At 43.8% G+C, this 25364-nt stretch overlaps 1 protein-coding gene across 1 annotated transcript in view; it reads left to right on the forward strand.

Annotated features, from left to right (window-relative positions):
- LOC102383723 (kalirin) overlaps positions 1-25364 on the forward strand; it is a gene marked incomplete at its 5' end in the record, with an annotated part of 326357 nt that overhangs the window by 272261 nt on the left and 28732 nt on the right. Inside the window, 5 exons of the mRNA XM_025212146.1 lie at positions 3105-3271; positions 12873-12992; positions 18606-18797; positions 21949-22098; positions 23393-23507. Of these exons, the coding sequence (XP_025067931.1) occupies positions 3105-3271; positions 12873-12992; positions 18606-18797; positions 21949-22098; positions 23393-23507 (744 nt within the window). The remainder of the gene's footprint in view (positions 1-3104; positions 3272-12872; positions 12993-18605; positions 18798-21948; positions 22099-23392; positions 23508-25364) is intronic.

Consider the following 25364-nt stretch of genomic DNA (forward strand, 5'->3'; position numbering starts at 1 on the left):
AAAAGCCCAGTTGAAGTCAATGGGAATATTCACAGTGCAAGACACTCGTCACTGTGAGTGATGAGGCAACAATTTGACTTGAGCGGTCCTTTGTTTTTTAAGCTACATATGCCAGCCTTGAGTTGACTCCAAGTGAAATCAATGTAATTAAAACAAGGATGAATTCAGCCCATAAACCATGCTAACTTATATCCAAACCAATCCACTAAGGGCAGTGGGGCCAATCTTCAGCTGGTGTCAGTTGTTGTAACCCAATTATTTATAACAGAGCGATGACAGTCTGCACCATCTAAGAGATCTCCCAGTGGGATTGCCCAGATTATAAGGCAGTGAAGATGCAGTTGCAGTGCTTAAGTCCATTAGTGAAGAAAATGATTAGACAGGTGCTTTAAGCACGTCCCATGTGTTTCAACATGATTTAGGTATGTGATTGTAGCTAAATATGTGCTAAAGTCCTTTTCCTGAATTGGGGCCTAAACCAGCACAAGCTACATGTCTTCAAGTATTCAGGAGTAACTCTTATCCAATGCAATTTGTGTCCAACCTGCTTGGAACTGAGGATTTTTAATGGCCAAATCTAATCTTAAAATGCCTGGAATTTGAATCTCGGGCATTTCTCCTTCTGATCAGTTCAGTTCTGTAAATGGATTTTTTTTCCAGTTATAATTCAGCAAACATGTTTGTTTGTAACTTGGTTTCAGGGTTTAATGGAAGTCGCTTACAACTTAGGTTGTGCAGATAAGGGTGAATAAATAACAATAAATGCATTCCATCTGTGATGTTTAATATACAGTTTTTAGCAACATGTTGTTGTTATGTGCAAGACAATTATTTATTACCAAAGACCTAATTATTCTGCTACCGGTATCACAAATTGAGCTAGCAAAACTGTTTGTTTAAAAGTTGAACTCAAGTCAGATATTTGATTTCTGGCATTCATGCAAACCTTTTTTTTTTTTTAAACTTATAAACATCATGTGAAAAATAATGTACAGCTGATTCAAGACCTATTGAAGTCCATGGTAGTCTTTTCATTGATTTCCTAAGGTTTTGGATCTGGCTTTACGTGAGTATATTTAACTTTAAAACTCTTCAGTGGAGCAAAGGTTCCAGGAAAAGGAGTACGGGGGGCAAAGCTTTATGCTCTTCATTCCATCAAAGTAAATCCAGTTACTTTACTGTATTTTTTCCCTCTGGATCTATGCTAGTATCATGGAGAGCTGCATTGTATTCATGTTGTTGTGCTCATGGCTACTCATTTTTTTAAAAATTGGCTTAAAAACACTAATTGCCATTCTGTCCGTAGTCCCTTCAGGGTTTGCTGAACCAATCTATTCAGTAGTCCCTTGAGCTGAGAAAGATGGCAACTGCCTTCACTTTATTGAACAGTCAGTTGTGCTTTCCTGTGATCAAAACCCCATGTAAAAATGTTCTGTGGTGTGAAATTATTTCAGAAATGCAACATCAAAATGCTTTATGTTTTACAAATCAACCTTTGAGGAGAATGAGCTCTCTTTGCCTGCACCGGCATCGAAGTATAAATCTGCGTGACATATGACAAGCAAAAAAGGGCAAATCATTCATCACTAGGGGAGCAGTCTGCCCTTGGATACCATCCTAGGCAGTTTACTGGTTGCTGCTGATGAGTTAGCACAATCAAGTGCACACCAGCCGTGTGTGCATGATGGAAAACTGTGAGCTTGATATTAAATAGGTACGGGGAAGTCAAGCATGCAAAACTCCAGCCATGTCCTAAGGACATGGGACCATATGCAAACTAATTGAAACAACGATGCAGGATGCCTGGCAATGGAAAGGAGCGGTGCTCACGAGAACAGAAGCGTAAATTAGATGTGCAGATCCATATATGGAGCCAGGGGCCTTCCACCTTAGTGGGTAATGAAGAAGCTTTTTTTCGTGTTGGCTGGACAAGAGACCTAGCTAATCACTCTCCCTCCCGTGTGCCTTTTATGCTGGAGGAGCGCAGGGGACTGGGACACAGAAGGAGAATTTAGTTTCATGTTAAATGCATCTAAATGTAATGTCCTTGTTTCCTGGACAGAAGCTTCCAATTAGCACTTACTTGGGGTTTTTTTAAATCTTATCACTTTATCTTCTCTTTATCTTACAATATCTTTTTTATTGTATATAATAACAGCACTTTGAAGCAGAGTATAGTGTTTTCCAATTCCAGTTGCAATGGGCAAAATTCCAAATGACTTTGGTAGGAAAAGAATCAGGCCCATACTGGTGTCTTATTACATGGACTACAATGATGTTGCATAGAGAGGCTAAGCCAAACGCTCTCCATTATACTGGTAACATGCCATTACCTCTGTTAGACTCCTATAACAAAGAGTACAACATGGTGCTCTGCATTGTGTTCACAAGACTATAATATGCTAGGACAGATCCTTAGGTCTAGTTGTGTATGCCTGATGTAGGACCAAAAACTCAGGACGCTTAAGGCGTATGTCCATTCCTGGAGTTCAGGGCTAGTTGGAGGCTCTTTTGTCCCATGGTGCAATTTTGAGCAACTTAAGGGATGGCTTAAGTTAAATAAGTGATGTCCTACAGGCCATCCTGCCAGCTGGGGGTTGCCAGAGTGCAAGGCACTAGACGTAACCCTATGTTATGGGCACACTGCCACCCACCGACCAACTCCAAGTAGGGGCAGGAGTTAACACATTTTTTTTCTTCCTTTCTTTCTCTCTTCCTTTGATTATGCAACATAAATTATGAGGTACGTTAATGAAATGAAGTAAAGTGCAGTCTTAGATTGTTTAGATTTCATCAGGCTTTTTTTTTTTAAATGCCTAGCTCCACAAATGTTGGAGTCAAACCATGTCCTAACAGCCCAGGGCAGGTGACCAAGATAAATAGCTGTCAGCACAGAAACATCCCTTTGTAGGAAATTCAACGGCGCTAATAGGCAAGCTTATGCGCTACAACAAACCATGTGCTATTTGAGAGTTTAGCAAGAATAAATTGCTAGGTGAGGTTCACCACAACGTGGCAAAATTCTTCCAGGCTGCAAACATGCTTGCAGAAGGCATTGCAAATAAATGAAATTGTCTTTCGCTCTCTGTGTTGCTTTGTCTTAGGCATCGAGCTGATTTGCGAAAAGGACATTGATCTTGCAACGCAAGTGCAAGAGCTGCTGGAGTTCCTCCACGAGAAACAGCATGAGCTAGAGCTTAACGCCGATCAGACTCACAAGCGGCTGGAACAGTGCCTGCAGCTTCGACACCTACAGGCGGAGGTCAAGCAGGTTAGACTCTATCACAGCCATTAAACTGTGATGGCTCAAACGGGTCTTGAAAGCAGTGACAAGGCAGGCAGGCCCATAAGCCGGTTTCTGCCAACTTGTCTACCTTTCAAGGTACGCAGCATTAATCCCTTTCCTTCGCATTATTGGTCAGTTCCCAGGTCTCCAAGCAAGCTTGTACAAATAATAGTAGGGTCTGTTCTCTCCTCCATACATGTGTAAGGGCCATGACTATTCATAGGAATTATGCTCACGTTCCATGTAAAACCAAACCCATAGTTCTTAAATGGGAGTGTGCAGCCGAGCAACACGTGCGCTGGGGATACGATATGATGTATCCGACTTGAATGCATTGCGGAGCATCTGCCAAAAGCATTGTTCTGATTAAGGGATAACTGAGGACGCTGGCCGAAAGCTGACACTACTCTAGGTTAAGCCTCTTTATTTGGTTTTTGCACTTTTACCAATCTGTTAGGACCTCAATTGTATTTACAATTTTGTGGTTGAGATGAAAACCCATGACCACCTTTGACTTTAACTGAGTTATCTAACAACCTTACAAGTACTTCTCTGCTTTTTTCTGATGCCATTCCAGCTTAGTTGGCTGGGTTCTGCTTGTCTCCATTTCCCCTGCTGTTTTCCTTGGATACGTCAGACAGCTTCACTTTCTGCCTTATGCTGTTGCATGCTTTGCAGCATACTGCTGAGAAGTGCCACTTTCCACTCCAGAGATGGCTGCATTTCAGCGAGGTGACTGGAGCAAATTCTAGTCCGCCTATTAGGCATCTAACTGGACTTAGGCATCTAAGTGTAGTTCTGTCCCACCATGTTCCAGTCCTGCAAATCCATTAATGCATCTTCCTTTGTGATGCACTCTCATCTCACCTTTAAGAATGAGTCGCAAAAAAAGCAGTGAGGAGGCACCACCCATTTTTTGCACAAAATATTAGGGACTCGCACTTAGGTGCCTAAGTTCACCTAATAGGGGAAATAGGATCTGATTCTGTTTGCTTAGGTTTTAATGGGTCCTTTCTATACACCTGAAGTGTCCCAGGTTGAAATTTCCTCCATTCCAAAGTTGGCTTTTCTAAGCAGCACAGAAAGCTTGTTCGAACAGCTGCTTTAGTAAGCAGAATTTGGTTTGTGATTCCTAGAAGGCAAGTCTAGTGTACTAAGTGGTGAATGCCTGATGACAAAGAGGATAGAAATCGTCAGCGCTGGGTTTTTTTGCTCAAAGCACATTTTTAATGGCACATGACTCTAGGGAGATCTAGAGTCAAAAGTTGGCAGTGGCAATATCAGAGCATGTTTAAAAAGAAGCACACTCCTGTTTATTTTGCAACTGTAAAAGATACCGGCATAGACATCTCATAGTCTTATCTTTTGGGGGGTGGTTTTGGGGGGTTTTTCCCTTTTTTTTTTTTTAAATGGGTATCTTGCATTTCAGTTTCCGGTGAAGTGTTTTCTCTATAGAATTGGCAAAGTGTCTTGAAACTCTTCAGAATAAAAAGCATTGTTATTATCACCACCATTGTCAGCATCATCCTCTGTGGGCATAAAGTGTCTGTCTTTCCATGGGGTCTCCCACTTTCTCTATCTGTCAGAAGCATGCCACTCTCTCCTATAGCATACCTAGCTCTGGAGCATTTCCGCGCAGCTCTGTCATAGTTCACAGCCACACCAGCTTAGGCTAGGAGATACAGAGGAGTACCATCTCTGGCAGGAACCCTATAAAGATGGCTATTATGGGGTCCGAGCCCTTCATTTTGGATCAGACTCATTTTCATTGCCATTGCTTTCAGAATGATACAGCGGTGGCTTTGCACTCTTCATGCTGTTGACAGGGTTGCACTTGGTCTGCAAACCAGATGCTTGAATCTAACAAAATTTACGGATTCAGGACCAAACTGTCTAAAGTTGACAGCGAGTCAAGCCCAATCAGCTCTTTTGAATGAATGTTTCCTTAACAGTATTTGGGATCATCACATTTTTTTATTACTCTGTGACCTTTCAGCAAGCCAAGAGCTGAGACTCATTTTATTTGTTCAGCCAAATACTGAAAAGTCTATTGCTTATTAACCTATAAATTACTGTAGCTACAGCTTCCCCCTCGAAAAGAGCCAAATTAAAATAGATCTGTGACCTATCATGAGGTGGCTGTACTTGGTTTCCTGTGGGATGAGTCATATTCACAACCACTTAGTACAATTGAAAAAATATATTGATTTTTTGGCCTCTTGTTCATCTGCAATCTGGTCCAGGTTTCCTTCACTTTAATTTTAGAGCATCTAAGACGATGGATGTTCGCACTTGCATTACCAAATTGCATTTGGTCTGAAGGGTTGCTTGAGATATGGTTGCCACAGACAACTTACTGTAACTCTGGTGAAATACCGCTGACGCTGGAAAATCAGCTGAGTTCTGGAATGTGTACATGTGTTTGCATTTTAATATAATGGCTCATGGAAATCCAAAGCCTTTTTCCTGTCTATATCTATTCAAGTCTCATTTAGGAAAGAATTCTACTGTAAATCATATGCTTCAAGGGCTTGGACGTCAACACAATGAATCGAAGTTCGGGACCGCTGAAGTGGAACAACTCAAAGCGCGATGTTCTGTGACCCTGATCAGAGTAGAAATAGTATAGATCACTGGTTCTCAAGCTCTTTCAGATTAAGCAAGAGACCCTCTCAAGGACGCAACCCCTCCCACTTGGACGCTGCTTATTCTCTGCAGTATGAGCTTGAAAGGCTTATGCAAAAATGAGAGCAGAAAAGTATTACGGAAGCCAGATTGAAACAGACTCTGAAATGCAGGACTTGTAGGTATTTGGCCCTGGCTTCATCTTGGTGCAGTATATTTTTGTTCCCTATGTAATACCATTCTTAGTACCACATCTCCTGGCAGTACCCTGCTGTACCCATCTTCTCAGCTTGTTTGCTACCTAATTCATTCCTCTTCTGGGCTTGGTGCCTCTCCAGCCCTGGTGACTACTTCAGATTTGATCACAGCTCAATGTACTGAAAGCATGTGAGCCAGCTCTTCAGGAGACAACAGGATGTGCTTGATTTTTTTTTTGCCAAATTGATATGAAAAAAGAACCCTTTGGAAACCCGAAGCTAGTAAGTCTTGAACTGGCCTTGCTTGAAGACGGGCAGATCCTTCCTTGTTATGGTAAGAAAAGCTCCTTGGATCACCTGACCGGGACCCGGTGATATAGATTATTTTCACGTCGTTTTCTTTGAAAACCTCTGCCAAGGTATTTAGAGTTGTAGCGTTAACATGGCCTTGACTCTGCCTTGGAAACAGCAAGAAAACAGCTCGGAATAAAGCAAACTCATCATCACTACAGCAGAGAAACCCTTTTGTTTTTTTACCCTAGGATATGCCAGCTAGTCCTCAATTTTCATTTTCTATGTAAAGCCTGGTGCTTTGCCTTTTTGATGTTAGTGGAGCTGCAGGGTGTAAGGCTGAGCAGAATTTGGCCCTGGTGTTTAATTACAGAGGAGCTCAGAGAAAGCAAAACCCTGTTTGTAGGAAATTAGAGGGAAAGTTGATAATTGTTTCAGTGCGTTGTAATTATGGTTCTGATGCAAACTGTTTACATGGAAATTGTTCTGCAGGGCAAGATCGCTTAGCACTAAGAGGGGTCCATTGTATTATTGCTTTTTAGTTATAAATGAAATGATTAGGCCTCTTCAGAGAGTCTTGGGGGTTTATTTAACTCCAGAAGTATTTAATCTCTGCTTCAACAAAATGGATAAAATCTGTCATTTGTAAGAAATGTCTGCTTAAAGGGCATCTTTTCGTGTTAGTCTGTCTGCACATTCCCAGATAATAGTGAGCCTATTAATATAGGGAAATGATCAGAGAAGTGTCTGGGGGCTGTTTCAGAAGCTTCTATACAATTTTTTTTTTTTTAATGAAAAGGGTATTAAGCACCCTTGAAGAGTGAGTCAGTGTGTGAGCAGGGCTTGCAAACCAGATGAAAATATGTAAATTCTCACCTGCAGTCATTTTCTGGTCCTAGTTCTGACTCTGAGGCAAAGTGAAAAGGCTCGGCACGTATTCTTGCACTATCGATATGGTGCACTCAAGCAAGCTTTGGGTATGCAAATAAAATCTCTGCTCAATAGATGTAAAATAAAAACCTAACGGGGGAAGAAAAGATCTGTAAATTGCTGAGACCGTCCAAAATGAGACTCACGCCTTTCTGTTTGCAGCGTGGAGCCCTTGGAAGTTTGATTGTGTCACTAGAGTTCATTCGGGCCGATGTGGTAGGGGAAGCTTTGGCTGACTGCCTGGGGGCTCACTTTGGCTTGGGGGAGAGAGGGCAAGGATCCTAAAGTGAATCCTAAAGCACAGTTAGGTCCTAAAGTGCATGGCCTGGCCACATGCTGTCTTAGAGCAGAAGCACCCTGGGGAGGCCGTAACATGTGGTGCCTGAGCAAATGAGCCCTAAGACACCTGCAGGCACGTCGATTGTAAAACAAAGAGTGGGGGTAGACAGGGGGTCGGGCTTTGGTCAGGGGGCCACAATATGAAAGAGAAGCTGAGAGATAACAGGGAAGCCAGAGGAGATGGAAGTTGGCTTAAATGAGGTAAAGCAGATAAGGATGTAGGAAAGAGGTTGGCAACCCATAGTCAAATCCAGCCCTCGAAGGAAATGAATTTGCTTCGCAAAGGTCCGATCCAATCTGCATTTTACTAAGGGTGCACAAGTCTCCGGCCATCTGATCTGGTGCACCGATTGTCTCCAGCCTCTCCAGCCAGCTGCTCCAGGCTGCTCTTCCTCACTGCAGCCTCTGCTCACCATTGCTGGACTGGCTGGAGGAGAGTGGTGGCCCACAGCGCCAGCCGGGTTGCAAGGTGTGGCCCGGGTTAGCAAAAGGTTGCTCACCCCTAATCTAGGGTATTAGACTGGGTCTCACCCTCCCTTTCTGGAGCTGTAGTTGGGACATGCACACAAGAGATCTCACCATGCTTCAATCCTGAAAGGTCTTTCCAAGCTTAACAGTCCACTGGGCTAGTGTGGTTAAACTACACCAGTCTCTTAGACAGCAGCGCATGAGGAAGTAATGTGGCCAGCACCAAGTCCAGCCACCTTTTGGTTCTGCGGCCTGAATGACCAGGTGCCCGTCTACTGCTGAGTCAACCTGGGGCAGCCTTTGGCATGAGTCCAGAACAGGGCTGATAGTCCTGGCTCTCTGAGACACCTTACCTACACTTCTACAACTCCCCTTGCCGTAGCACGCTATACAGAAATTCGCAGAGACGCCCAAAAGCAATGCAAAAGGACTGTGATAAATAGGGCTTTGGTAGCAGACTAGTAGCAAAGTCACTGTCCACTTCTACACAATTTCAATTACCCTTTAGCAGATTATTGTAACACTGTCTAATTGTAGCTTAAATATCCTTCCTTTTATACTGATTAGCCCGGTTGCTATCCTTTGATCCTCTGTGCGTACTTTGCTTACAAGCAACTTCACAAAAGAGAACCTGTCCAAGCTTTAGCAAGGAGGAAGAATGAGGCTCTCCGGCAAGTGAAGGAGATTAACTCCAATAACATACCTCCTTATTGCAGAGGCTTATTGCAGAAGAAAGGAGTTTGCAAACCGTCCGTTCTGCGATCCTGCCTGCAGCTACTTCTACCTGGAGCTTCAGAGAAAGGTTAAACCAGTGGAGTAACTAGGACAGGGCCCTGGGCTGCTGGCTTGGGTGGGGGAAGGAAAAAAACCCCAGCTACTGCTACAGCTGCACAATCACACTGGCTGCATGGTGGCAATCGAAAGTCCTCCTGGGCATGTCTACATGTGCCATTAGAGGGCAGCAATACACTGTGGAGCTTATTGCTTTGCAGTGTATTGCTTCCCCAGGCACTTGATTTACGTGTTCACGTGGGAGTACGGCTCCCTGAGCCGTGTCACAGCAGCCCCAGCTGGCAGGGGCCCTGGGGGTCCGCCTGCCAGCCTGGGGTTGCTCCGACACTGCTGCAGAGGGGCTGGGTGGGGCACGAGGGTGCTTCAGCACAGGGCTAGCCAGCAGGCAGCACAGGCACTGAAGCACCCTTGTGCCCCAGCCAGCCGGGTCAGCATCTACACGTGTGCTGCTACATGCAAAAAAACTCCAGAGCAGGATAGGACTTGTATTTACAAGTCCTATCCTGCGGATTTTATTAGTTTCATGCGCCCTAATAGGGGAGTATGTGTAGACACTGAGACATTTACTGCACAGTTAATTAGGCAACTGCTTAGTAAACATCTAGTGTAGATGCAGTCCTGTGTGTGGCAGCTGCCCCTGGTGCCCAGCCACTTTGTTAAGCCTCTGGATTAAACCCTGCCCTTTCCCCCAACTAGTGCAGGTAGTGGGTCATGCAACATGGTGCACTGGGAGAAACCAGTTTCTTCCTGATGTCTCTAATCACTTTGCACCCTGAATTCTCAGGAGTGATTTGCCTTATTTGCTCTAATAACTCCTACACCTGATAAAGTATACTGGACGTTATCCAGTCTCACCACTAAAAGCAGTGCCGATTAAGCTATTCCTTATATTATTTATAAGCACAGAAACTGTTGATGAAGCTTCCTGACTAGGCAGATGAGGATAAATAAATATGAACTAAGAAACGAAGGGGTTGGGATGGAGGATAGATGGTTTTACATTGCTGGTAGACTTCCAAGACTCCGCGTGCTATTCTTTCTAGTGGACACTTTGGGCTTTCTGCTTCTTGATCCACAAAGTGAGCTCTGATTTATAACCCAACATATGCTATTAGAATAATTTTTTGTAATCCTTATTACTGATTTATGTACTCCATTTGCCTGCTTCATTCAGTAATGCAGAAGACGGTTGTTTTTGATAGAAGCTGACAAAGATGTAAACTATATTGATCTCAAAGTAGTTGGCATTTAGACAGTTAATTTAGTTGGTATTGATCAGTTGTGCTAAATGTGGACACCCAAGACCAAGACAGTGATGCTTGTTGCTGTATTTAAACAAATGGACAAAGAGGAAAGTATATTAAAAAGCAGTTGGCCTATGTGAGGACCCGCGAGGCATTGCTTTAATGCACTCAGCTTTGCTCCTGCAAACATTTACTCATGTGCTTAAGTTGGAGAGAGTGACTGGTAAATGCTTGCAGAATCAGAGCCTAGCTTTGTATCTCTGCACCTGGAAAGAGCTTTTTTCCAGCTTCATGAGGTGGTGGCTCCTGGTAACGTGAAAAGAGCTCCAGGATTCAGAGATCTGAGGATGATTGGGATGAGCAGTATACATCTAACCTTTATTCTGTTGCCTCCTGTGCCACAAAGATTCAGGAAGCAGCAGGTGACTGCTGAGCTGAATACAGACTACATTTAATGTGTTTGCAACGTGTTTAATGTGTCAACATGTTTGCAATGATGAAGGTGAATTTTGCTTTAATTGTCCAACAGATCTACTTCACTCACGCTCACAACCCTTTTGTACTTGGCTTTCACAAGTGATTGAGCTGCACTGGTGCAAATCATTGGAGAATACTAATTTCAGAATTGCATCTTCAGTTGGGTGTACCACATCTGGCTTTATTCAATGCTAAAAGTACCTCCAATTCATGAGAATGAAATGTACCCCAAAAAGTTAAGTAAAAGCGTTGTACGATGGAGCTCTGAATACAGTCAATGGGCTCCCAAAAGTGAAGAAAAAAGGCTGAAAACCATCAGCCTTAATGTCTGATACATGACAACTGCTCCCTAAAAATGTCCTGTGATATTCTGATTGCTTCCTTAAAACTAGTGATTATGCTCAGCTGTTCTTTTTCTAAAAGAAATGCTCGGTGCCTTCTAAATTCTCAAAGGCCCAAGTCCCATCACAGCAAAGATGTAAAACTGTATGGGTTATGAAATTGCCAATTCAAATTGTGCCAAGGCAGAGGGATCCTTTGGTTAAATGCCTTCAAGGAACAGAGTAGTTTTGTACCGTGGTACAACGTAGTCCGTAGTTTGTAGGTTACTCATCCGGCATATTATACAAACTCCTGGACAAAAGATCACTATATGATAATCCCATTTTGTTTTCTCTGCATCTGTGTTGCGTTTTGTACAGCAAGAGTAATGCCTGCTGATGAAATGGAGAGAGCTGAAAAATGAAGACTACTGCAGTGCTGATCTGTGCCGAATGCTATTTTCTACAAATTAGGGTCAGCTACATGTGTAGACTGGTTCCTTTTTTTTTTCCTTCTATGTACAGATAATTTCCTTATCCCAGAGGGAGGCACAGGGCAGTGAGAAAAGTGATATACGATGTAAAGGGAAAAAATTGTTTCTTTAAGGCCCATTAATGAGTAACTTGCGGGGAAAAGGTAAATTGCTATCTAGAATGTTGAAGCAATGTTATTGAATTTCAGAGCTCTATAGATCATGAGCTACGCTCGCACAAAGGATTGTACAGTGAAGATTTCCAGTGCATTTGCAAACTGAATGCCGCAGCCTGCACCAAAGCCCACATAAATAGAAAACAGGTCTAATGGAAAGTCGGTTTTAACCTTCATCTGGCTTTGGATCAAGCCTTTGTTTAAACCAGTGGTACCATTTGCAGACTAAGCTAATACTTACTGGGTGCGTCTACATAAGCAGAGCTCTGCAGTAATTAGCTCTGCAGTAAAATCTCTCCGTCTACATGTGCGGCCCTATTAGGCCGCAGTAAACTAATAGGGTGTGTCCAGATGGTTTCTGGGAACAGTGCATGCTGGGATGCTGGAGAACTGCATATTGCTCATTTTATCTCAGTGGAGCAGCCTGAAGTTATCCAAACACAAGCTAGGTAGCCCAGCCCACAGTTAGCCTGTGCCTGAAGTGGTACAACTTTGAGATGCTCGGAGTTAATGAGTGCTGCTGGTGAGCATAAGCGTGCAGATGCTCATGTTTTAAATGCCTTTAGTGTGATCTCAGTCTAAAATGTAACTTCATCCCAAAGGTCACTGAAACCACGAGTGCATTGGATCCAGCAAAACAGGCTTCCCATGTAACAGTGTGGCCACAGGTCTGGTGGTTGAAAAAATACACTAAGATGCGATACAAATGTGCATTGCTATCCACTGTGGACCCCTAAAGTTAATGAGCCTGACTGATCTCGCTTAGGCCTGGGTGAAATGTCTATATGCTGCTTTAACTAAGAACTCTTCATTGGCTAAATAGATGTGAGTTAAAACAAAGCAGCTTTTAAAAGTGAACACGCAACCTTCAGACATAAATATGGCCAATGCTTTCAACAGGAAGTGGAAGATCCTTGTGTTTAGTTTGAACTGTCCACCCTGTTGTTCTCCTTTTCATCCCTGTCCCATGGTATTTCCATAGAGGAGCATTCACATTTGGGAGTAGAACTTGGAAGACTTGGGCAGTTCTTTGCCCTCCGAGTCCTGTTGCAACATAATCTTTTGAGCAATGGCTCCTGCAGTGAAATCTTTTGTCCCTTTGATGATCAACGTGTATGTAAAGAAATCCTCAACCAAGGAATTACTTTCTGCCCATCTGCACAATTTTTTTTGAGGACAAAAGCATTAGCAGATGGTGTAATTGCAAGAACCAGTTGTATTGAAGTACCCTGTCAACATCCCTTCTCTTTGCAGGTGCTAGGCTGGATTCGGAACGGGGAGTCGATGCTCAATGCCAGCCTCGTCAATGCAAGCTCCCTCTCAGAAGCTGAGCAACTCCAGCGAGAACATGAGCAATTCCAGCTGGCCATAGAGGTAACACCCTTGGAGCAACCTTTTTTTCTCTTTCCCAGAAAAACCATGTAGATGGGGATTGTCTGTGAGCCATAAGTCAAACCACTGTGAACTTAAAGAAGGGAAAAAGGGAAATAAAAACAACCTTTGAAAAGAAGCAAGAATTTTTCTGGGTGATAGCTCCAATTGGACCACTTGCATGGTGAGAGAAAGCAAGACAACCTCTCGAATGAAGTGCATTCTCCCCAATTCTTCTCTAAGTCTCTTCCAACCATGCAGTTGGTCCAGTAAAAGATATCACCCACAAAAATCCTTGCCTCTCCAATATTTCTGGGCCATCATGGCTACAACATCACTCAAACACTATCACAACTTTGAACAAGGCGATTTATCTCCATCTTCATAACCTGGCAGGGTGTTAACAGTGAAATAAATAGTGTATCATCAATAGCGAATCCTTTTGCTGTCAAGTGTAAATACAGGCACTGGTGAGAGCTGCTCACATGCACGCACCCTCATCAGTCCTTTGCTAAGAAACAACATTAAAATTCATAGATGTGAACTCAAACTGGGAAATGTTCACAAAGCCTGGTTCTTTCTCAGAACAAAATTTGTAGCTCATTTCTAGGGCACTCACTTATGAATATATTCATCATGGAGCATTATACAGCCCTCTCAGAGGAAATCTTTGTTTGACTTAATTCTGCTGCCTTTGAGCAAACAGGGAAAGTTCAGCAAACAACTGCTTTGTCATAATATTGGTTTGTTAGAATGGGGCAAGAGACAAGAGGTTAAATTGGGGTGTAGCTACAACCTCTGTGCATAGGACAACAATGCCTCACAAAGGCAAATTGTGATTTCAAACACTTCCCTTCCCAGTTCCAGGTACACAAAGGGTGGAGGAGCATAGGGAAGGTAGCAGGCAACAGAAGCTGCATGAGGGGCTGGACAAGACGGGCCATTTTCTGCCCTCGTCTTTGTGTGCATGCAGACATCCACGTAATTACAAATAGAAACAGGAATATATGTACAGTATAGAATAATAGAAAGTTAGGGCTCAGAAGAAGGGACCTCAGGAGGTCAGCTAGTCCAACCCACTGCTCAAATCAGAATAATTTCCAACTAGATTATCCCAGACAAACTTTGTCTAGCCGGATTTCGAAAACCTGCAAGGATGGAGCTTCCACCACCTCTCTGGGTAACCTGTTCCAGTGTTTTTACTACCCTCCTAGTGAGAAATTTCTTCCTAATAGCTAACCTAAACTTCCCTTGCTGCAACTTGAGCCCATTGCTCCTTGTTCTGTCGTCTGCCACCACTGAGAACAGTCCAGCTCCCTGCAGGGAGTTGAAGGCTGCTATTAAATCCCCATTTGGTCTCCTCTTCTCTAGACTAAATAAACCCACTTCCCTCAGCCTCTCCTCATAGGTCATGTCTCCCAGCCCCTGAACCATTTTTATTTCCCCCTGCTGGACGCTCTCCAACTTGTCCACATCCTTTTTGTAGTGAGGTGCCCGAAGCTGAACACAGGACTCCAGATGTGGCCTCAGCAGTGCTGAATAGAGGGTAATATCACTTCCCTTGATCTACTGGCAACACACGTACCAATGCAGGATGCTGTTAGCCCAGGGTGCCGTTAGCCTTCTTGGCAACAAGGGCACACTGCTGGCTTATATTCAGCTGATTGTTCACTATAACCCCCAGGTCCTTTTCTGCAGAGCTGCTGCCCAGCCAGTCACCCCCAGCCTGCACTGGTGCAGGGGATTGTTCTGTTCTAAGTGCAGGACTTTGCACTTGTCATTGTTGAACCTCATGAGATTTCTTTTGGCCCAATCCTCCAATTTGTCGAGGTCACTCTGAATCCTAGCCCTACCCTCCAGCATATCTACTTCTCCCCCCAGCTTGGTGTGATCTGCAAACTTGCTAAGGGTGCACTGCATCACGTCTTCCAGGTCATCGATGAAGACATAGAACAAAACCGGCCGCAGGACCGACCCCTGGGGCATCCACTTAATACTAGCTACCAACTAAACATCGAGCCATTGATTACTACTCTGAGTCTCATGCTCCAACCAGTTTTCTGTCCATCTTACAGTCCATTTATCCAGCCTTAGCTTGCCTGCAAGAATGTTGTGGGAGGCCGTATCAAAAACCTTTCTAAAATCAAGGTAGACCACATCCACCAGTGTCCCCACATCCACAGACCCAGTCATCCCAGCCTACAAGGCAGTCAGGTTGGTCAGGCATGACTTGCCCCTGGTGAACCCATGCTGACTGTTCCTAACCACCTTCTCCTCCTCCAAGGGCTTACAAATGGATTCCTTGAGGATCTGCTCCATGATTTTTTGCCAGGGGCTGACGTGTGGCTGACTGATCTGTAGTTCTCTGGATCCTCCTTTTTCTCTTTCTTAAATATGGGGACTATGTTTGCCCTTTTCCAGTCATCCAGGACCTCTCCTGATCACCATAAGTTTTCAAAGATGATGGCCAATGGCTCTGCAAGCACATCAGCCAACTCCCTCAGCACCCCTGAGTATATCCCATCCAGCTTTGTACACGTCCAGCTTTTCTAGGTAGTCCCTAACCTGTTCTTTCACCACTGCAGGTTGCTCACCTCCTCCCCAAACTGTGCTGCCCGGTGCAATAGTCTAGGGGCTGCCCTTGCCTGCGAAGATTGAAATGAAAAAGGCATTGAGCACTTCAGCCTTTTCTGCATCCTCCGTCACAAGTTTGCCTCCCCCATTCAGTAAGGGACTTGCACTTTCCCTGATCCTCCTCTTGCTACCGACATATTTGTGAAACCCTTCTTGTTACCCTTCGCATCCCTTGCTAGCTGTGTATTGTGTTTTGAATTATATTTGCTCCATTCTAAGGGATGCATTGCCTTCTCCCATTCGTGCTGACTATGGAGCACCTGCCTGGTTCCTTAGGCTTTATCCTAATAGTTAATGTTATCATGAGAGAGTGAAGGATTAGGGCGGCTTTCCCCAGGCCTCTACCTGTAATCTGCACATCTTAAAGACAACACAAAACACCATGAAGCCCTTTGCCACCACCTTTAAAATCACAGTTCCCCTGGAAAAAAACTCTCTCTCTAGAGGGGCTTTTGAAATAATTCATTGTTTAATAATAATTGCTTCATATGGTCCTGTAAACCTCAGGGAACCTGGTGTCTCTTATCAGTGCTGTTAATTGTCGTGGAAAGAGCATCTCGACAAATAATCAACTCTGATCCAGTTCCACTAGGATTAACCAGCTCTTCACTGAGGTTGCTCCTTAAGGAAAAATAACCAAAGTTTAGTTGCCCCTTTTGCATCAGCTAGCTGGCACTGAATCACACTGAGCGGATCATAGCCACACGCAGCACTGTGGGGCAGGAGACACTCTGCCCGTGTTATCACAGCTTGCTGCCCCTGTGAAATGCTTGTACTCAGTGGTGAATGCAAGCCATACAGGGAGAAGAGGGTTACAACACTGTGAGGAAGAAAAGTTGTAAAAGGAAAAAAATAGTAGATGAAATATTAATAGTGTTTAAAGCTCAACATGGGGGAGAGATCTGCAAAGCACACGGGGGAGAAACAGGTCTCTAAAGGCATCCTAGATGTTGAATTCAGTTTTCATTTAAAATCCTTTAAAGTCTATTTAAAATAAGCACCACCACCCTAATAGCAGTGAAGCCGTTGGATATTAAATTCAAGCAGTTGTTCCTGAATGGCTTCCTAAATGTTTCTGTTGAGTATTAATCCTTTTTTGCTACTAGCTTTCTCTGCCTTGCATTATTCAACAGTATTTACTGGACACGTTCTAGCCCCTTTCCAGGTCTAGAGATTACATCATAATGCCAAATTCACACTCAATACTTTTAACAGCTACAAATGAAACAAAGACCACGAGTGTCTTCAGGTTTCCATACAGATCATGAAAATCAAATATTGGCTCAACTGTGCCCCATCCTGCAGCCACTTGAAAGGATGAGGAAGAGCTACTGCTTGTCCTTCTCCTTGGGTGCAGTAATGCACAGTAGACTAATTCTACTGCTCAGGAGCACGTCATGGCAAAAGCCATGCTAATGCACAGTAGAATTAATCTACTTCTCATTAACACCACTAAAAGACCATACCTGTCATTGCAGGTACTGAACTTAATGTGCAGTAACACCAGCGCATTAATTCATGTGTAGACATGCCCCTTGGGCAGCCTAAGGGTTGCCCTTGCATTTGTTACAATGCAAAGTCCACTACTTGGTTGCTCCATCTCAGAATAGCTTAATAAATGTGGATTAAGTCAGTGGATTTATGGCTCCATCCCTCCGAAACTCATAGCTGAGCAGCTGTGTGGGTGGAGAAAGTACACCGTAACTCTGCAAGTTTTATATTAGAGTATGGACTGAGGAAGAATGATGCCATTTTAAGGGCAGGCAGGTAGGATTTACCCAGTTCAGCTGATTATAATTTTTTCTTGTAATGATATCATGTGTCTACTCTGCTATCCAGTGGTAAGAAAAGCAAGCTTAATGAAACAAGCTAAGTTACTATGATTTAGTTTTCATGGCCTGTGAGATTGGAGCTGATGAATAAAATAGTTGCAACCTATCAGCTGATGTGCACTCACAAGCAATATGTCTTGTCAGCTCTACCCCCCTTTATAATGGTTTTCTTGTTTGATTGTTCGCCGTGTAGTGCTAAAAGTTAGCTATTCGCTGACCAAAGTCAGGGGATACCCAGAAGTATCACAGCCTCTTACTGTGATGATGATGCAAATTGCAGCCGTGTGTGGCGCAGGTCTGGAGCACCCCTAACGCAGCACAGTTCAGCTACAACGAGAGTAAATTTACACATCTGCTGAAGAATATGTTATATGACACATTTCGGTTTGGTACAGGGCTTGGGGAGTTAAGATCGCTCAGATCTTCAAAAGCCTCATGGACCTTTTTTCATACAAGCAGCTCAAACTGTTATAACTCCATTATATTATAATGAACAATGGTTGAAACTATTCTTCTTCATTTATTCATCACAATAACTGAACATAACCCTTTATCCGTAAAATGTTTCCTTTAAGTCACTGTAATATTTTCTGGGGTCACTGGGTTGAAATGCTATGCAGATGCTATGCAGCGGAGTACCCTTACTCTCATAAATACTCCTACTGCTGCCAATGGGAATACTTACATGAGTAAAACTCAGAGTTTGAATGTTTCAGGATTGGGCCCTTTGTTTGCTAACTGCAATATATTTGCTGAGATATTGTTTTTTCAACTGAAGCTGGGTGCAGCAGACCCTGCATGGAAGCAGGATGTGAGCTCCTGACGGCTGTACGTTAAATTTGGGGCACAAAAAAAGGGCTTAATTGATTCAGGATTTTTAGGGTTGCAGCCAAAGTAGCAGTGCCTGGGACCTGCCAGTGCCTGCTGCTCTCCAACTTCTACTAAGTTGCAAATTGTGTCAATAAGATGCACCAAAGTACTTGACAAAAATAATTGTTCATCATAGAAAATCTCTCTGAAAATGTTTCACTTTCTCACATCTCCATGCTCACACCTCACCTCACCTCTTTACCATATGCATGGCACATCTGTACAAACCTCTCTTTCCTCCCCTCATACACAGTCCCTCTTTCATGCCACTTCCTTACAGAAGACGCACCAGAGCGCCCTGCAGGTACAGCAGAAAGCTGAAGTGCTGCTACAGGCTGGACACTACGATGCAGATGCTATCCGGGAGTGTGCTGAAAAAGTGGCACTACATTGGCAACAGCTGATGCTGAAGATGGAGGACAGGCTCAAGCTCGTCAACGCATCGGTTGCTTTTTATAAAACCTCCGAGCAGGTGAGGTGAACGATGCCTTCTCTGCGGGAATCTGCATTGTTATAACCTATGCTCTATGTGTGCGTTCAACTTTTAATTGAAATGATAGGAGCAAATGTGTGTATTCAATTTTTCATTGAAACGATAGGAACACAATCAGTTTCTTTTCTTCCTTCTTCAAAGAGGGAAATTCTTGAAATCTCATTTTTTTTCAGCTAGAAGAAATGTTATGACCTGTTTTTTCCGATTTGTTTTTGGAGGTTTTTTGCTCCTTGCCTTATTTTAATTAGCTTTAGCCAGATAGCATGAGGCTAAAAATGTAGTGACTTCTAAAGTTACTGCTCCCAAACCAGTAGTGCAAGTCAGTGCAGGCAGTTTTAAGCATCGTACATCCCCACTGTCTTGCCTTGCTCCAGGAGTCCACCCATTACAAAGCACAGTATGTCAGCTTCGGCGATTGTGTCAGCTTCTCCAAAGGCCAGATTACTTAATCCCGTGCATAAACAGGTGCAAGTCCTATTAGGAATTGCACCTGCTTCCCCTGGCACTGAATGTGGCTGGCACGTAGATGCTCAATGGTATTATGTGGTTTAATTTACCGCAGTTATACACTGTGTGCTAGCATGGATATTGAATATCTTTGTGGTTGAGGTTACAAAAGGAAACAGTGATTCACATTACAGGCTGCAGGGTTATTCATACACAGTCATATATATGTGTGTCTGTGTATATATGTATGTATATATGTGTGTGTATATGTATGTGTATATATATGTGTATATGTATAGATATGTATATGTATGTATATGTGTGTGTATATATAGGTGTGCGTGTGTGTATGTATGTGTATATATATACATACACACAACCACTGTGGATCATCCTGACCATTGTGGAAGTGTTTACCAAACTCTGCAGAAGATTTTTTTTCTGCACGCTGATTGATTACACAGACAACTGTGGGCCTGGTCTCCAGTCGGACTTGCTGAACTCATTTTGAACTCTGTTCAAGGCAAATGCAAACCTTGCCTTGAGTGTCTAGGAAGAAGTTTAATCAGGGTCATCCCTTGTGTCCACAGGGTTGAAAAGAATCCATTTTCTTGAAGGAAGTGGAGAAAAAGAAACTAGTGAGAGACTCATTAATGCCGCAGGCAGTAAGATGTGCTACCAAAGTATTTTAGCCCATAGTTCGTCAAATCTTGTATCTTCTGGTATATTTAAATGACCAGTGAGCATATTGTAGTGTTCACCAGTTCATTCAGTAGTCCCATGAATGTGGTGAATGTTTGGAGTAAAGATATTTCGGATGATGCTCATGAACTGTTCACTGAAAAAAATCTTTCTTCAAAGCGTGGGTTGTGTGACTGGTCGGTTAAGTCGCGTGATGTTTGCTCTGTTTCCTGGCTGGAAGAGGATGGCTTGAATAACACACTGGGGCTTTGATTCTCCCAGAAGTAGAGTGGAGAGTCCTGCAGGGAGCTGGATTTGGAAGACAGACAAGGCGGTGTGGGATTGTAGGGTTATAAGAAATGTTCAAATTTTTTCTCTGTCTTCCTTCCACAGAAACATTATATTGTGGGGCCACCCAGGATTTCCAGTAAATGCAGTCTCCTCTTGACTGTATTTACAGCAGACTTTACATGAATGGGTCTCTTCGTGTTAACAAAGAGGAAAGTCATTTACATATAAAGGAGCAGTCCTATTGTGAAAGGCATGAATGTAATGCTGCCCCACACTTTTGATTAGTTGCTTCAGTATCAATCCTCCAAAACATCTCAAAGCATTCAAGAACCCAGAAATAACCCTCAGCCTGGTTGCACGGCCTCACTTTTGGGTTTGGCATGCATGTAGCAGAGCTGTGCTTCTCAGAAACCCCAGGGAAGTGGTGTGACATGCCCTTAGACTTCCAGTCAGTCTCTGTCAACACCTACCAGGAAAAGCCCTTTCACAGACTTAAAAACACTGTCTTCATGAAAGGCTGCTTTGCACATGGTTTACATCCTGTATTGATTTAGTGAGCTCATTTCCCTGAAAAGGTACTGAAATAAACCACACCTGCATTAGCACCTTTGCCCTGGCACACCTGCAGCTCTGCTAGAGGCCTCCACCAACTTAAACTATTATCAGGTTCAACCAGCTATTGCAAAAACTGCATCAAAAAGTTCAATGTGCATCTGAAGCCAGTTAGTTTTGGTGTAAAAGACCCTGTTTCGGGACAGCATTTAAGCATGTGTTTAACTGGAAGCATGTGCTGAGCCCCTGGACCTCGGTAAGATTTAAGCACCTTAAACAAAATAGGGATCATTTCCAGGGTTATCTTCTGAGTCCAGACAGACTCTTCTTCCAGGATAACCCACAGGACTTCGCCGGGATTATTGCTTGGGAGGGAAATAGTCTGTGCCCTACAACAAGATGAATCAGAAGGCCTGGCCACAAACTATAGAGAGCTCTTAGCCAAAGAACTGATGATAATGCCCTCTGCCCAAAAGTGCTTTGCAGCTGAGTGCCTTGGCTGTTGTGGACAAAGTTCTCAAATGCCTGTGTGCGAAACATTTTTGGCCATGCCCATGGTGGAGCTAGGCAGAAAGGAGCTGCACTTGAGCAGGGCCGCTGGAAGCTGTGGTTGTATCACTGCAGCTTTTCCCCTGCCCTCTGGCTGCACTGGGGGCACAGCTTCCAGCCCGTGGGGAACTGGGCCAGAGCTGGGCAGCTTCCAGCTGTGCTCACACTGCAGCTGTGGGGTGGGGAGAAGGGCAGAAGAGGCCACAATGCAGACACAGCTTCCAGCTCCCCAGTGCAGAGCCCCACAAGCTGGAAGCTGCAACTGGAGATCAGGGGGAGGGAAAAACAGTGGTAGCAGCATGCTGTTTCCAGCTGTTTGGCCCTGGCACAGCTTCACACTGGCTAGAAGCTGCACCCATACTGCAGCCAGGGAATGAGAGGCTGGGGAAAAGCAGTGGCAGCTGCCCGGGTGCAGTTCCCAGCTGCCCAGTCAGTGCATGCCTCATTGCACTGAAACTACCCAGCCCACACCAGACTGGAGTGGGGTTGTTCCACCCTGAGGCTGCCGGCCCCTAGAATAGGTTACTTCTGGTCTAATGGATATTCTTCATCCTGATGAATGGATCAGGATCGGAGTGACTGAGATGCTACATTCTGGGTTGTGCTTCAGGTCTGCAGCGTCCTGGAGAGCCTGGAGCAGGAGTACAGACGGGACGAAGACTGGTGCGGCGGCCGGGATAAACTGGGGCCGGCAGCTGAGATTGACCACGTCATCCCGCTGATCAGCAAACATCTGGAACAGAAGGAAGCTTTTCTCAAGGTCTGATCTTCCTTCTCTAATTGTTCAGAAACTTCTGGGTGAGGAAAACAGTTTATTTATGTTCTGGACAATTTATGGCCTGGAAGGCAGAGAGATTTAGAGTAAGTTTTGTGAGCTTTTAATCTGAGCTCTGCTCCTGACTCGCAGTGTAAACTTTGGACAAGTTTCCTACCTCTGTAATAGAGATGGTAGCACTTATCTTAGATATGTGTTGTGAGGGTTAATTAGGCAATGTTTGTGTTACACTTGGAGCGTGTTGATTGCTTTTCAAGTGCCGACTGTTTATCCTCAAACAGAATTATGAAAATTAAGGAAAAACAGAGCACAAAGCATTTTTACATTTGCTTGTTTCAAACCTTTACCATTTAAATTCCACTCTCGGACCTAGTAGCTAATGAGCTAGAGATAGATGAAGTATTTCTACCTCCTCTAGGCAGCATGTGAATGGCTCCTGAGCTTTCCACCTGCCATCCAGGTGTTGCTTTTTATGAGCTGCTGGGGAAACAGGTATGGATGTCAATGAGCTAGCATCTTGCCACCCATTCAAAACAATTACATGGATGCAAAACTACTCACACAGGACAGTCTTAAAAAGAGAAATGTATGGATCTCACATTGCCAACAACAAGAAGCAAATTTCATGGGAAGTTAATTGGTTTTAGCTCAATTTACAACGTATTTTTTTTGAACCAGCCCTTGTATATCCTTATCATTAAATTGCTTCAAGATATAAAATCAGCATAGTAGCTAAGTGTTTTAGTACATTAGGAGAGGGGTTTTCAACTGGGGGTATGTGTACCCCTGGGGGTACTTGGGAAGGTCCCAGGGGTACGTGCGGGTGGGCAGGGATGGAGCGCCGCCACCCACCGCCCCGTGCTGCCGCCTCCCAGAAGCAGGGCCTGGCAGGGGTGAGGGCACGGCGCCCCTCTGCGGGCCACACAAGTGCCACCCAGCTGGTCAGACACGGCGGGGGGGGAGCTCGCACACGGTGGCCAATGCTGCCACCCACCACCCCACTGCCGCTGCTCCATGTCCGGCTGTGTGCCACTTCCCCCCCAGCCACCGCGGGTACACCTATTAAAAAAGGTTGAAAACCCCTGGATTAGGAAGTCCCATCCCCAAGGCTAATAGTTCATTAGCTGCCGGACTCTAGACGTGACATCAGCTGAAGCTCTCCTGAGTACTTGTATCCATAAGGACTTCCTTGTGCAGAACAAGTGAAGAGCTTGCCCTTCACAGGCTCCGTTTGGTTTGCTTTATATGTTCACTGATAACAGGGTATTGCTTTTCTTAGGCCTGCACATTAGCACGAAGAAACGCTGAAGTATTCCTCAAGTACATTCACAGAAACAACGTCAGCATGCCTGGAGTAGCAAGCCATACCAGGGGGCCTGAGCAGCAAGTGAAAGGTCAGTGCATTGATGCAAGGATAACAGAAAGGATTTTTGTTTTTCTCTTGGCTTCCTGAATGTCAGGGAAAGGAACAACCATCTTTGTAAAACTTCCAGGTATATTGACCCCCCTCCAGAGCTGAAACAGCAGCCATTATCAATATCTTTAATTGGAACGCTGTAGGACATTTGAAAAGGAGGCCTTGTTGCTTGTGTAAAAGGAAGGAAGGGAAGGGGCCATCAAACACCGGTACTCCATAGTTTCTCTTGTCTGTTAAAATATCACAGTAAAATCCCATGGTCTCTGTTCTGCAAGAAGTCAGACAGGGTGATGGTAAGGGTTGTCTTCCTGCCTTTAAAACATCCGCATGCATATGTACAAATAGGTACAAATCAAATGCAAGATCCCATCGTACACCTGTCCAGCCAAGAAGAGGAGGAAATCAAAACTAGGTATGCTTGTCACTGGAATGCAACTCAGATCAATTTGTGCTTTGTTCTCGAAGTCATACTGCTATGTCAGGCAGCATCCAACAGAACCGTCCTTCACTAGGCTTTTTCATTTGGTTGAAAGCATTTTGTTTGCAACAAGATGATACATTTGAGGGTTTTGGCTCCATTTCCACTCCTCCCTGCTGCTTAATCGAACGGTTGCTAATCTGTGCCCAGCAATCCTGCAAGGTTCTGATAAAAACACGCCAACGTGAGTCTGCAGAACTAAGTCTTTTTATTATTATTATTGGCTTATTTGTAAAGCTGTAGAAAGGACAGATTAATGGCGATGCCATCGTTATATAGTGTTGGTACCACGAACACAGGAGCATGGGTTTGTTGCATTCAGTAAAAGGATGAAAATGCTTCAGAACGAACAAAAGGGTCTTTTGTTCCCCTTTCTACCCGTATCAGTTTTCTCAGTTTCAATCTTATCTTAGTCAGTATTATTTAATATTGTTCACTAACGTGTCAGATCAGTTTCATTATCAGTTTTCTTTTCTGCCTCTGTTAAAAAGGATGGGCAAAACCATTTAAACTGGCTTCGGCTTGGTATTTAAACATATACGTTAGTATATTAACTTGCAAGTGGTGCTTATTGACTTCAAAGAGGCACGTTTAAGGTTCAGCTCTGACTTTCCTTTCCTGAATCGTGGCTTTAATGCTCAATCCGGTCTTATCTGTGCAGGGCAATTGGTTGAAGAATAATCTATTCTAGTGTATCTATCTGTTTGAATTCTCTATTTGTGAAGAAAAGCCACTTTCTTTTGGAAGAATTATTGCACTTCCAAAGCAGAGAAATGATTTTGCAGTGAATCAATTTTATTCTGGAATAGAGTATCTACACAGGGAGCTAACCTAGATGTCCATTATGGAATTCTGCTCAATTTTGCCTATAGATGAGCCCTCAGACAAAATTTCCATTGCCTGCAGTAGGAATTTTACCTATGTAAGGAGAGGAAATTTTTGCTAATAAAATGTTAAGAACAATAGAATTATTATGTAGTAGAAAATGACAGACTCCTGAATAGGGCTGGAAATCATGGTATCTATTAAAATTGCAACCTATAAGGTAACTCCCAGTGCATAAAAAAGTAAAGCTTCAGTTCCTCGGCTGCTGCAAACCAGTATAGCTCCATTGCAGCCAGTTTGAAATCTGGCACCAGATCTCTTCTCTTCAATTAGTGCGGATGGTATATTTGCTACGTATAATATCCCTTCTAGCAGATGGTCCACACAGAAGTTAAAAGATAAGAACTGTTGTTAGCTAATTCCGGCTATGGACAGACATTACAGGCTCCTACACACATGCGGGAGCCTGCTCTGATGCACTGAAAATCCAGCGCATTGAAGCAGACTCGATTAATCAGCATGTGCATCAGC

This window comes from Alligator sinensis, unplaced genomic scaffold (genome assembly GCF_000455745.1).
Source record: "Alligator sinensis unplaced genomic scaffold, ASM45574v1 scaffold1226_1, whole genome shotgun sequence".
In the NCBI taxonomy this organism is placed as follows: Eukaryota; Metazoa; Chordata; order Crocodylia; family Alligatoridae; genus Alligator; species Alligator sinensis.